Source organism: Anomaloglossus baeobatrachus, chromosome 7 (genome assembly GCF_048569485.1).
Source record: "Anomaloglossus baeobatrachus isolate aAnoBae1 chromosome 7, aAnoBae1.hap1, whole genome shotgun sequence".
Lineage (NCBI taxonomy): Eukaryota > Metazoa > Chordata > Amphibia > Anura > Aromobatidae > Anomaloglossus > Anomaloglossus baeobatrachus.
Window position 1 is genome coordinate 120,480,182 of NC_134359.1, and position 14,570 is coordinate 120,494,751.

At 48.8% G+C, this 14,570-nt stretch overlaps 1 protein-coding gene across 2 annotated transcripts in view; it reads right to left on the reverse strand.

Annotated features, from left to right (window-relative positions):
- Positions 1 to 14,570, reverse strand: part of LOC142245186 (aldehyde oxidase-like) — a 314,224-nt gene that overhangs the window by 81,102 nt on the left and 218,552 nt on the right. For both annotated transcript variants that reach the window (XM_075317642.1, XM_075317641.1), the window contains 3 exons: positions 9,594 to 9,681; positions 8,402 to 8,488; positions 6,451 to 6,642 (listed from right to left, as the gene is read on the reverse strand). In XM_075317642.1, the coding sequence (XP_075173757.1) occupies positions 6,451 to 6,642; positions 8,402 to 8,488; positions 9,594 to 9,681 (367 nt within the window). The remainder of the gene's footprint in view (positions 1 to 6,450; positions 6,643 to 8,401; positions 8,489 to 9,593; positions 9,682 to 14,570) is intronic.

A 14,570-nucleotide genomic window follows, 5' to 3' on the forward strand; every position in this document is an offset into this window, starting at 1 on the left:
ATCCAAGCTGCTCCCTGTCATCACTCCCAGGATCCCCCGTCCAGAGCAGCGGTGGTGTCACCAATCTCACCACAACCGTGGGTGGTGTCACGGACAATATCCCTAAACCCAAACCACCCCCTTTCACTCACGGGCGAGGAACGCCGTTCGAGTCCCCGGGATCCGGCCCACCGCTCGAGCCACCACCGAGCAGAAGCAGCAGCAGCCGGACCCGAGCAGTGGGTGAGCGTAGCGTCCCCTCCTCCGCCCGCGACATTAGCACACCCACAGGGGCATACTAACATGCTAATGGGGCCGAATAGCAAGGGGAACTAATGCCCAGGGACTAGTCCTCTCGCTCATTACATACTGTAAAGGGATCTTTAGAAAAAGTATTTCTAAAGATCTTTTATCTATGCTAGTGTATACAGGGACAGCTAGGCAAGGATTAGCAATATACACCCAGAACTGCTCGTGGTTCTCACTGCATATTGCACCTGACAGGTTTCCTTTAAAAAAAAGTAGCAGTGTTCTTATCACTAAAATCTGGGGCACTGCATGTGACACCCTGGCAAAACCAGGTAGTCACAGAAGTAGTCCACCCTCCTTGTTACCACCAAAATCCACACCCAGGTACAACACACAGCCGGTAAAGCCTAACCACCCCCTCATGACAATAAGGACACACCAGTGGGCGGGATCAGGTGGATGAGAACGCTCACCTAGGGGTCCTGAGGTGTCAGGGGAGGGAACAAGACAGTCGGAGTGTGAGTCTGAGTCAGAGAAGGAGTTGTCAGTTGAGAGTTGACAGTTGACAGTGGAGGAGTGAGGCTGTGCAGTGTAGTCAGGGGTAGGGGCCCCTGGAATACCTGGTTAGGTGGCAGACAGTGAACAGGGCCACAGGCGACGGAGATCCGGTCGCGGGAGACCTTAAGAGGACCGGGGAAGGGTTGTAGCCCGCCGGTGCTGACAGTGGGAATCTGGTCCGGAGGCCATACACAGATGGGGTGCCTGGACCCTAGGATGAGGAAGGTTGCATGCCCTTTGTTAATGAACCAGCAGAGGACAAGGTTTCAGGCCCAGAGAGTAAAACGGAAGCCCAAAGAGGGGGATAGGGTGTCCGTCAGAACCCACTGAGATCCCAAGGGTCAGATTTCGCGGGCCACAACTCCCAACACACATACAGTACCGGGAGTGGACGTCTCCGTTCCATACAGAGTCGTCCCTGAGAAGACAAACAGAGTGCAGGAGGAAGGGACACCTGTTCACTACACTGGGTGTGGGACCCAAATACACTCGCCAATGACGACCGGTCACTGGCAACTTGGTTTACTACTGGACTGGTGTGAGATTCTTTGACATTGAGTACACCATCAATCCCCGGTCTGACCCAGCGCGCCCCCTCCAGCAGCTATTACTTCCGTGTACCAAAAAAGACCCCGGGACTACCCCTCACCTACCCATGGAGGGGATTCCACCTTGCTTCCCCCGCTCCAACAGCCCTGGGCGCCCCATCACCGGGCAGTGGTGGTGCCACCATCCCTCACTGCAAACCACGGGTGGTGTCACCGACACATCGATCCCCTGTAAATACCCCTTTCCGACAGTTGTGAGGACGGACGGTCGTGCGAGCCGGGGTCCGGTCACCACTCGAGCCGCAGCAGCGTACCCGGATCCGAGCGGCCCCAGAAGCGGCAGCAGCCCCCGCCCGCAACACTGCACATACCTTGGTCTTTTGGCGGGATGCCACAGATCACTAATATAGTTGCTTTCTTGTGGTATAGCACCAGTCTCTACTAAGCGTCAGCCCAGGCACAGGTTCTACAATGTCTTTGTTGCACTGTGCCACCAGTGAGAGCCTGCTTTGTGTGTGGGACAAAAGAAGACTTTGTCACTTGGGTTATGTGAGTATAAACTTTATATTGTGTGTGTGTGGGGGGCGTTGTTACTTGTCATTGTTACTTTTGGATGGGGCATGTAGGGAGTATTATTGTAGTGGGTGAGCATACCCCCTACAGGAGGGAGCTGAGATAACCTGGAATTGTAATTAATAAAAATGTTTGACTTTTATTATTGTATATTGTGATAGGGCACCCCTAGTGGCCGGGTGGGACGGCTGTCGCCACCGGGGAGGAGGAGCCGGCTGAATGATAGGGGAATAGTTGTGTGTGTGTGAGGAGTTGGATCCGGGACGGAAGAGTGTGAACATCGAGGGGCAAAGTGTGTGAGCGGGACCAGCAGGGGGCGCCGGAGAGTAAGGAGTGGAACGAAACCTCAGGGTGTGAAGCAACTGGTGTGGGTCCGGTGTGCATGAAACCAAAGAGTGGGAGCCCGGCGAAGTGGAGTACCCCGGGCACATCCCCACCAGAGGGTGCGTTAGGGCAGGCTGCCCCCAGCTCCACCGAAAGTGCCTGATTTTACTGCCGGATCGTGTTGTACAATAAAGGATGTCGTTTGTAACCAGCACCCTTTGTCTGAAGATCGTTTGTACATCGTCCGGCGAATGCACTATCACACTCTGCCCCACCAAGTCAGTTCCCGACCTTGAGGTAGTGGTGAAGCCAGGGACAAGCCTGAAAACTACCGCCACGACTACAAGGCCGGAGGCTTCCCTGGCTCATCATTACATGTGGCGTAGTCGGCAGGATGCGAATTCCCTGCCAGGAACCCAAGAAGCCGGAGATCAAGTGGTGCCGAGTGCACCGGATCCGGGCTATGAGAGAAGATTTCCAGTCCCATGGTGGGAGGAAGAAGTGCCCAAGGCGTTGGACCGGGCACAAGATGGCGGCAAGATGGCCGCCGTCTGTGAAGCTGAGGAAGAAAGGGCGCGAAAAATTGGCGCCAAAAGAAGAGCCTGGGGCTGGCCGGTGCCGAAGAAGAAGCACAGAGTACTCCGCCCAAAGAGGGGAGGCGCCAGTCCCAGGGCACGAAGAAAGAAACATGAAGTGGGCGGTGTTTTGAAGAAAAAGGAGAACCGCCGCGGAGGAGTCAAGATGATGTGTGAGGCTGGGGGTGGAGCATGCCCAAGAGCGGGAAACATAGGCCCGCCTCCACTTCCTCCAGTCTCAGCATCGACTCCGCCGCCATTACTAGCGACATTGCAAGACAAAGAGATGGAGACCTCCGGCCAACAACAGGAACTCGCCACCGCCATGGCCCTGACTAGCCTAGGCCGGGAGCGTCCCAAGCACGCTGCCGCAGCAGAAGCGCCCTTACTTGATATCCCGACCGTGCCAGGAGGCCCAGCACGTCCGGAGAAAGTGACCTGGCTGACCACCTAGAACGCGACAACCGGAGCCACTACCACGGAGGTACGGGCAACTTATGCCACCCAGCTACCGGTGGGGAACCGGCCCCTGGGGATTACTTATTCCCCCTTGGAGACACCTCAGCCCGTCGCCACAGCCGCAGCACCATCTGTCCCCGTGCGGGAGCCGGCTGAAGTGATTGCTGAGAGGCTGGAACAAGACCACCGGGGCTTCTTTTGGGACCCTGTGACCCCGTCTCCCATATCGCACCCAAGGGCTCCGTCTCCGGTACCAGACCCCGTCCAAGAGCGGCTGCTTGCGGAGACCATCGTCCGGGAAATGATGTCCGGTCCCGGCGGTGAGGAGCTGGCCCTGCAATTCACCACTGGTATAGTGGTGAAATTCAACCAGCAGGAGGGCTATGGGTTTATCCGGGAAGCGAGTACCAGAGATGACTATTTTTATAATCGGGTGCACCTGGACGTGGAGGGTCTACCGAAGCGGCTTCACACACTTTATCCGGGTGAGAAAGTGCAGTTTTTACCCGAGGCGGGAAGCCGCGGCCTTTTAGCGGTTGGAGTGACCCGGATGCCGACCGCCCGGGAAGCGGCCCAATGGCAACAGGAGCTGGAATGGAAGGAGCACCAGGAACGGCGACGGAACCCGCCAAAACCGATGTCGACCGATGCCTCCCAGTCCAGGCGCACCTTGGCGGTCACACCGGAGGTGCAGTCTGGCCTGACCGCTGACCCGGAAAAGGGTATCCCGGTGGTGGCGGTTAATCAAAGCGTTACCAATCGTCCGGTAATTGTCCTGGACGTGCCGCAACCCGTGCCTCAACCACCCCGGGTAGCGACTCCATCACCCCCGCCGGGAACCGAAGAGGCCACGTTACCGGAGCCCCCTTTCGCTCCTGTATCTTTCCGGAGGGTACGCCGACAACCTGGGCAGACCCTGGGTGATTACATCCAGGCTCAAACCGCCGAATGGAAGCGGTCCTGGCCTCCGGAGTAGATCACCTCAGACGGCTTGTATGAAGACCGGTATTGTTGATTGACCGGCAGAAGTTTGTGTTCCAGTTGCTAAAGCCCGGAGAGAGTTCGCTGTCAGACTGAGTCAGGGACTCCTCCGCAGGGCGAAGAGTTTGCAGATGTTACAAGTTTTACATGCCTGTTGCTCGCCACCAAAGACCGGGAGCGCTGTTAAGCCTCCGGGCGCCATCTAAGACCGGGAGCGCTGCTAAGCCTCCGGGCGCCAGCAAAGACCGGGAGCGCGGTAAAGCCTCTGGGCGCCAGCAAAGACCGGGAGCGCCGCTGAAGACCGGGCGCTGGACTGGTGCCCCTTTTCCTTGTACGGGCCGCCTGTTGTGGACTGGGCTGAAGGTTATCACCATGATATGTTTGTTTTTACAGTTTATGTGTTTATAGATAGAGCCTTGCCGGGAGGCTCGGATTTTAAGAGGGGAGGCGTGTAGTGGGTGAGCATACCCCCTACAGGAGGGAGCTGAGATAACCCGGAATTGTAATTAATAAAAATGTTTGACTTTTATTATTGTATATTGTGATAGGGCACCTCTAGTGGCCGGGTGGGACGGCTGTCGCCACCGGGGAGGAGGAGCCGGCTGAATGATAGGGGAATAGTTGTGTGTGTGTGAGGAGTTGGATCCGGGACGGAAGAGTGTGAACATCGAGGGGCAGAGTGTGTGAGCGGGACCAGCAGGGGGCGCCGGAGAGTAAGGAGTGGAACGAAACCTCAGGGTGTGAAGCAACTGGTGTGGGTCCGGTGTGCATCAAACCAAAGAGTGGGAGCCCGGCGAAGTGGAGTACCCCGGGCACATCCCCACCAGAGGGTGCGTTAGGGCAGGCTGCCCCCAGCTCCACCGAAAGTGCCTGATTTTACTGCCGGATCGTGTTGTACAATAAAGGATGTCGTTTGTAACCAGCACCCTTTGTCTGAAGATCGTTTGTACATTGTCCGGCGAATGCACTATCACACTCTGCCCCACCAAGTCAGTTCCCGACCTTGAGGTAGTGGTGAAGCCAGGGACAAGCCTGAAAACTACCACCACGACTACAAGGCCGGAGGCTTCCCTGGCTCATCATTACATTATTACATTTTAAATGAGCATTAATACTTTGTAAAGGTGGTCATCTGGGGGCCTAGCTTTTTATTAAAGGGGCACTTAGAAAACATTATAATTGAAAGAAGAGGTGTTGTACTTGCCTTGTCCAGGCCCTGGCAACCTCATGCTACATCACTGCAATAATGTGAGTGACAGATGCTAGCTATGGGCAGCACGGTGGCTCAGTGGTTAGCAATGTACCTTTGCAGCACTGAGGTCTTGGGTTCAAATTCCACCAAGGACAACATCTGCAAGGTGTTTATGTGAGTTTCCTCCGACACTAGAAAGACATACTGATAGGGAATTTTAATTGGGAGTCCCAATGAGGACAGTGATGATGATATATATAAAGAGTTATAAAATTAATGGTGCTATATAAGTGAATAAATATCTCAATTGGTCATGAATCATGACAACATTTGCTGCACAAAGCAGATTGAATATTACATTGCTAAGTTATTCTCTTTCTCATGGTACCTTCAATCAGACCACGATATCCCTAGGGAAATAACGTTTATTGATTTTACTTTGATTTTACTTTACAATATCTAACCTTAAAGTGTAGCTTTAAACATTTTAATTTCCGATGAGAGACAATCTACTGTTACCAAAGACCCAATGTATTGTGGGCAGATCCAGGGCGATGGGCTGGATATAACTCAATAGTGGGGCACAAAACATTAGGGTATATGGCAGATCTGTGGCCGTAAGGTAGCCAGCTACAGACATTTCATATTTGTGGTTCAGCAGATAGTGTAAATTTAGTGCTATGGACCTGGTGAAATGTGCCTGTATTATTAATGGAGCAGGGAGATAAGTGGCTGTCGGCCTCCTCTAATGCTGCATATCTCCATGTGAAACAAAACATAAGAAACAGACGACATTTTCAATCCTTAATTTTCCTACATCCAATACAAGCTCTAAAGAAGTTTACTTTAAAATTGTCGTTATTTGCGGAAAAAATGTAATGTCTATAGTAGGGGTAAACAGATAGTGTCATACAAATTACACAGCTATTAGATATTTTTATTGCAGTTTTTGTTGAGTCCCTGAAAATAAAAGAAAATATGATAGAATCAGAAATTTGAAGGCATTACTAACCTGATGAGGAGGCAAATTGCACTTAGCTGCTACTTCATCTATCCACACTTCTGTAATCAATGCAGACTGAGGAAAGCCAAAACCTCGAAACGAAATGTTTGATGGAAGGTTTGTTTTGCAAACTCTTCCCTGACAGCTCAGATTAGGAATATGGTAAGAAGCATCTGTCTGCAGCACCGAAATCTCCATTATCTATGACAAGTAACAGAATATAAAAGGCTGGGTTCACACTGGCGTTCTGTTTTTCTGTTACATTTTAGGATTAGAGTAATGAAAATCCTTAAAGAAATGGGTTCGTCCTATAATGAGTACAAACGGCAGCCGACAGACTCCATTGGCTATATGGCCTCATTCAGACTTCCATTTTTTTTTTAATGATGAGAAATCGGACTGAGTTCATCAGTGGTTTTGATGCAAGTTTCAGCAGAGTGTCAACAAAGTTTGGTCAAAATTTCATCAGTTTTTCATGAATGAGAAATAAGTTTCCCCAGATTGTCCTATCAGTCCGTGAAGAAGTCAGCTCTCGGATGGCATCCCAATGCTGCCCACTTTTTTTCATGGACGTATAGACTTGCATTGACTATTTTGATCTGACATTTGGAACAATATTGGACGTCTCCACAATTTTGTGTGATTCACTCAGTCCGACAAAAAAATCAGATATGTCAACAAACTCAGACTAGACTAGGTTCAAATTCAATCTGTGAAAATCACGGATAAATCTTGTATGTAAAAAACGGACGTCTGAATGAGCCCTAACAAGGATCGTTTTGATACTTTAATTGGGGAAAAAAACTCAGACTGCAGGAAGACTGATCAAACATTCGACAGATCCTCCTGACAGCTGGGCTTGGATTAGATTATTACATGGACACTTTTTGTTTTAAAATTTAGCACTGAAAACTCATTACACATTATCTCAGGCTCATGTACTGATATCAGCTAAAAGTATATATATATATATATATATATATATATATATATATATATATATAGATATATATATATCTATATCTATCATAATTGCTGGGTTAATTTCCCCGTTTCCCTTCTGCAAAATTAGATGGAAATGTACTAAAGCCAGGCATTCAACAAACTTTCTTTTTACACTACAAGAATTTGAAAAATTGGGCTTTTCCTTCTCATTGACATGAACATACTAAAATTCTATTTCGACATTGAAGTTTAGTTTGTTGTGTAGTCAGAGGATATGTTACCTGAACATATACTACTTTTATTGGCTTGACTTAACATTGCGATTTAAAACTGATTTGATCTGAAACTCATCAATACTACGTTTTGATTAAAGATCATTGAGATCTAAAAAGGCGTCATGTGGGAGTGTATATATCTCCTATATCTCAATTACAGCCATTATACTGTTGCAAATATTGGTGCATTAAGCTCTTCATATTTATATTTAAAGGGGTTGTCCACTATTTTGACATTGATGTCCTATCCTTAGGCTAGATCTTCAATGTCTGATAGGCCGGCATCCAACACCTGGCATCCCCCTGATCAGCTGTTCTTGGTTCCAGCAGCACCATGTGTTCCGGAGCTGCCCTTTCAACTGATAGCGGCCATAGTTGGGTACTGTATATTCGCCTCCTATTGATCTGAATGGCCGCTATCAGAAGACAGAGCAGATCAGGAACTGAGCATTTCTGGCTGCCTGATGCCACCACCGGCACCGAGAAACAGCTGATCAGTGGGGATTCCAGGTGTCGGACCCCGACCGATCAGACATTGATTACCTATCCTAAGGATAGACCATCAATGTAAAAATAGTGAACAACCTCTTTAATTAAAATGTTTTGGTGGCAGATATGTTTGAAACATGTTTAGTTAACGTTTTGTGAAGATTACTAGAAAAATGCCACCATAAAGTATAGCACATAGCCCCAGACTTTGCAATGATGTGAGACGTGTGGGAAGACTCTATAGGACTTACAAACACAGATTCTGTCCCAGCATATCCGCCATTACTGTACATATTGATATCCGCTGCTACGATTCTGCCATCTTTCATGTATCCAACCTTAAAATACACAAAGCATATACTTCAGTTATTTCTATGTGTCTTTTTCCAGGACCAGGCATGAAACACAATTAGTCATCAGTACTCATTGTGCAGAGTTGAAAGTTACTTCCATAATTTTCTTTAACAAATCAAGAATTTTTTTTTACAAGAAACATTAGATATTAAAGGAGTTGTCCAGTTAAAAGAAGTTATGATCACCTATCCCCTTAAAAGGAACCTAACCTACAAACAGGGTGATGTGTGGCCTAGAAACCCCCTTCCTACCCATCCCTGTGTTGTAATATTGCGTAATATGAATTTATAAAAAAAGGTTATATAGCTTACGTGTTCCCTATGTATATAAGCAGAGGGTCTAGTCCCCTGGGTGTTGCTTCGCCCCGTGGGCGTTTACATGCTTTCCGTGGTATAATGCCTTTGTGAGCATGATACCATCGATTTACATGAGCGACGTCACCATCACCTCCTGCTCGTGTGCACTTCTCACTCACGCAGCCTTCTTAACCGGGTGTTTGCTTGCCAGCTTTAAACATGCTCTGCGCATGGACGGACCTGCAGGAGTCTTATGATCATGCGCAGTGCGCTTGTGAAATCGACCGGATAAGAAGGCTGCGTGAATGGCCAAGACCATGCGTGTAGAGGTTTGACGCCTCTGAAAGGAACCCTCTCATGGAAATGAGGGTTCGCTTCATCTGACCGGGGTTAGGGACAGGAGCCTGATATAGCTTCACTAGGATACTGGAGGAGTGTATCTGGACCTTAGCGGGTGTCCCACCAGTTAAACAAACTTGAAAACCGTGTTTTTGTTTCCTGTAAACAAGAAGGAAGGCAGGGGTTATATTTGCAACAGTGTGGTATACTGTATGTGTTGTGAATACATCAGTTTGAACTTTTAAATGAAGTGTTCCTGTTGTTACCTTAAGAAGCAAGCAAAGTGAGTAACCTCATCATGTGAAGTAAGTGAATCATCACAATAGACCATTAATGTGGTGGTAAGCGTGGACAACCCCTTTACAATATGACTTTTTCATCTAAAAATATGTAATTGTTATATATGCAATGTGAATACATCAGTAGAATTTTATATTCTTTTATTAAAACTTACTTTGTATCTCCCAAGGTATGGATGTCTGCCACCCTTTATTAGCATGTCTTCATCTCGTTGTAAAACACAGCGAATAGGACTTTTTGTTCTGCATGACAAGAAAACACTGGAATTACACTGAACGTACCTAAGCATCTCTCTATTATACATGCCTTTAGCTATTATCAAGTTCGTAAAAGTTTTACTGTACCCATAATCTTCCAACTTGGAACAATTTAAAATGTACTGAGAAGCTGCACAGACAATTCACTGACATCACATACAGGTTCATCTTAATAAATTAGAACATCATCAAAAAGTTAAATTTACTTAAGTAATTTAATACAAAAAGGGAAAAGCATGTTATTATTATTTATTATTATTATAACGCCATTTATTTCATGGTGCTTTACATGTGAAAAGGGGTACACATAGTAGGGCCGAGTACAATAATCATAAACAAAACAAAGCACAGGAGAAGAGAGGACCCTGTCCGCGAGGGCCCACAGTCTACAAGGGAAGAGTGCGGATACAGTAGCTGAGGGTAGAGATGGTCGTGCGGGGCTATATCAGACTGAGGGTTACTGCACGATGTAGGCTTGTCGGAAGAGGTGGGTTTTCAGGTTCCTTTTGAAGCTTGTCAAGGTAGGCGAGAGTCTAATATGTTATGGCAGAGCATTCCAGAGTATGGGGGATGCACAAGAGAAATCTTGGATGCGATGGTGGAAAGAGGAGATGAGAGTGGAGTAGAGAAGGAGATCTTGTGAGGATCGAAGTTTATGTGCAGGTAATTACCGGGAGCCTAGGTCACAGATTTAGGAAGGAAACAGGTTGTGGATGGCGTTGTAGGTCATGGTTAGGGTTTTGAACTGAGTCATTCGGCAATGGGAAGCCAGTGAAGGGCTTGGTAGAGAGGAGAGGTTGGGAAGTCGTGGGGGGACAGGTGGATTAGTCGGGCAGCATAGTTTTAAATAGATTGTAGGGGTGCGAGACTGTTAAAAGGGAGGCCACAGAGCAGAAGGTTGCAATAGTCCAGATGGGAAATAAGGGCATGCACTAGGGTTTTTGCAGCTTCTTGGGAAAGGAATGTACGAATCCAGGAAATATTTTTGAGTTGGAGGTGGCGGGAGGTGAAGAGGGCTTGGATGTGTGGCTTGAAAGAGAGAGCAAAGTCTAGAGTTAGTCCCAGGCAGTGAGCACGTAGGACTGGGGAAAGTGAGCAGCCATTGACATGGATTTTTAGAAATCGAGCAGAGAAAAAGGATGAAATAGCAGACAGACACTGTGGAATTCTGGTTAATAAGGAGGTGATGTCAAGTCCTGTTAGGTCCTGGTGGTGGAAACACTGGACCGTACACCGGAGTCCCCAGGTGAGGCAACCAGGCCAGTCACCCCGCCAGAGGGCCTTGATGCACGGCAGCCGAAGCACTCCTGGTAGCAAGACAGTCCGTACAGAGAACTGGGAAGTAGATGTCCCTGGGATCACAGAATTCCAGAAGGTAGTCCGGGTGACGAGGCTCAGGGTCAGAGGCCGGGTAGAGATGTCAGGCAGAATCCGGAACCAGCTGAGCGAGATGGCAGGTCACCAAATGGAGCCAGGGATCGGAGACTGGTGGGACTGAAGAGGTAGTGGAATATCAGCCGACAGTCACTGACAGGCGTTCTGGGGCAGTCGTGGTTAGGACCGGTTGGCGTGGCAGGACAGGCTCTGCGAGACAGACAGGGTTAGTACTGGACAAGGCAAAAGGGGGACCTGAACTCCTAGCTTACTAAACACGTAGAACAGGCCCCGCCCACCTGGAAGGAGAATCCTCTTATACCCTGTACCTGCATAGGTAATATCCTGTTTCCTGACGCTGGCCCTTTAAGAAAGGGTCAATGACCGCGCGCGCGCCCTAATGCGCATGCGCAAGGCCCGTGTGCCAGAAGCCAGTGCAGGAAGCGGTGCAGAGGAGGTAGGAGTGACCGGCAGAGTGTCCTGCGTCGCAGAGGAGCGCCGGGAGCGGGGAGCAGGACACATGGAGGACGCAGGCGAGGGAGAGAGAGCAGGACGGCCGTGGAGGAGAGGACCGGGAACCGGAGCGGTGAGCAGGGAGCACCGTCGGGAACCGGAGGGCGAGACACGGGGACCGGGGAGCGTGGCACGGGGACCAGGGAGCGTGGCACGGGGACCAGGAAGCGTGACAGGTCCAGAGAGGTAGATCTGCGTATCATCAGCTTAGAGGTGATACTGAAAGCCGTGTAGATGGAGAACAGGTCCTAAAAATGAACCTTGGGGGACACCGACAGATAGGGGGCGACATGAGGAAATGGTATGACAGTGGGAGACTCTGAAAGTTCAGCATATATTATATAGAGTAATTATAAACAGTGATCTATTTCAAGTGTTTATTTCTGTTAATGTTTATGATTATGGCTTACAGCCAATGAAAAACCAAAAGTCATTATCTCAAAAAATTAGAATAATTACCACAAAACACCTGAAAAGGCTTGCTAAGTGTTTAAAATGGTCCCTTAAGGCCCAGTCACACTAAACAACTTACCAGCGATCCCAACAATGATCCAACCTGATAGGGATCACTGGTAAGTTGCTAGGAGGTTGCTGGTGAGATGTCACACTGCGACGCTCCAGCGATCCCACCAGCAACCTGACCTGGCAGGGATCGCTGGAGCGTGGCTACACGAGTTGCTGGTGAGCTCACCAGCAACCAGTGACCAGCCCCCAGCGCCGCGTGGAAGATGCTGCGCTTGGTAACTAAGGTAAATATCGCGTAACCAACCCGATATTTACCTTGGTTACCAGCGCACACCGCTTAGCGCTGGCTCCCTGCACTCCTAGCTACAGTACACATGGGGTTAAATACCCGATGTGTACTGCAGCTACATGTGCAGAGAGCAGGCAGCCGGCACTGACAGCGTGAGAGCGGCGGAGGCTGGTAACGAAGGTAAATATCGGGTAACCAAGGTAAGGGCTTCTTGGTTACCCGATGTTTACTGTGGTTACCAGAGTCCGCAAAAGCCGGCTCCTGCTGCCTGCACATTTAGTTGTTGCTCTGTCGCTGACACACACAGCGATGTGTGCTTCACAGCGGGAGAGCAACAACTAAAAAATGGCCCAGGACATTCAGCAACAACCAACGACCTCACAGCAGGGGCCGGGTTGTTGCTGGATGTCACACACAGCAAGATCATTAGCAACATCACAAAAGTTGTTCGTTAGCAGCGATGTTGCTAGCGATGTTGTTTAGTGTGACTGGGCCTTTAGTCTGGTTCAGTCGGCTGCACAATCATGGGGAAGACTGCTGACTTGACAGATGTCCAGAAGGCAGTCATTGACACACTCCACGAGGAGGGTAAGCCACAAAAGGTCGTTGTTAAATAAGCTGGCTGTTCACAGAGTGCAGTGTCCAAGCATATTAATGGAAAGTTGAGTGGAAGGAAAAAGTGTGGTAGAAAAAGTTGCACAAGCAACCGGGATAACAGCAGCCTTGATAGGATTGTTAAAAAAAGGCCATTCAAAAATTTGGCGGAGATTCGCAAGGAGTGGACTGCTGCTGGAGTCAGTGCTTCAAGAGCCACCACACACAGACGTAATCAGGACATGGCTACAACAGTCGCATTCCTTGTGTCAAGCCACTCTTGACAAATAGACAACACCAGAGTGTCTTACCTGGGCCAAGGAGAAAAAGAACTGGACTCTTGCTCATTGGTCCAAGGTGTTGTTTTCAGATGAAAGTAAATTTCGCACTTCATCTGGAAATCGCGGTCCCAGAGTCTGGAGGAAGAGTGGTGAGGCCACAATCCAAGCTGCTTGAGGTCTAGTGTGAAGTTTCCACAATCTGTGATGGTTTGGGGAGCCATGTCATCTGCTGGTGTAGGTCCACTGTGTTTTATCAAGACCAAAGTCAGTGCAGTCATCTGCCAGGAAATTTTAGAGCACTTTATGCTTCCCTCTGCTGACAAGCTTTTTGGAGATGGAAATTTCATTTTCCAGGAGGACTTGGCACCTGTCCACACTGCCAAAAGTACCAATACCTGGTTTAATAACCACAGTATCACTGTGCTTGATTGGCCAGCAAACTCGCCAGACCTAAACATCATAAAGAATCTATGGGGTATTGTCAATAGGAAGATGAGAGACACCAGACCCAACAATGCAGACGAGCTGAAGGCTGCTATCAAAGCAACCTGGGCTTTCATAACACCTCAGCAGTGCCACAGGCTGATCGCCTCCATGCCACGCCGCATTGATGCAGTAATTCATGCAAAAGGAGCCACGACCAAGTATTGAGTGAATTTACTGTACAGACTTTTTAGTAGGCGCCAACATTTCTGAGTTTAAAATCATTTTTTCAGTTGGTCTAATATAATATTCTAATTTTCTGAGATTATGACTTTTGGGTTTTCATTGGCTGTAAGCCATAATCATCAACATTGCAATAGCTCACTCTGTGTGTAATGACTCTATATAAAATATATGCATTTCCCTTTTTGTACTTAATTACTGAAATAAATTCAATTTTTGATGCTATTGTCAGGACCGGGAGGACTGATGGGCCCAGGAGGTGGATCCACTGGACCGAGTATCCCACCGGGGGCAGGGTACACGGCAGCCGGAGCACTGGCGTGGCAGGGACAGGTATAACCAGGTCAGCAGAGTCACAGAGTTCTTCAGGACGGTAAGGAAACAGGCGGCACAGGTACCAGGGAGCAAAGACAAGGAGTCTATAGGACACGGCACCAGGGGGCCTGAGCACCTAGCTCAAAAGACAAAGCTTCCAGACACGTTGATCAGGCAACGCCCCTATGGAAAGGCCAGTCTTATATATCCAGCACAGCCGTATGTCACATCCTGCTTCAGGTGTGCTGGGTCCATAAAACCAGGAGAGTGGGCGCGGCCTGGTCCTATACAGAGGCATGAGGCTAATACTCAGAGTCAGACTCATGAGACCAGGAGCAGGACACAGGAGAGCACGAGCGGGAGCGGCAGCCATGACC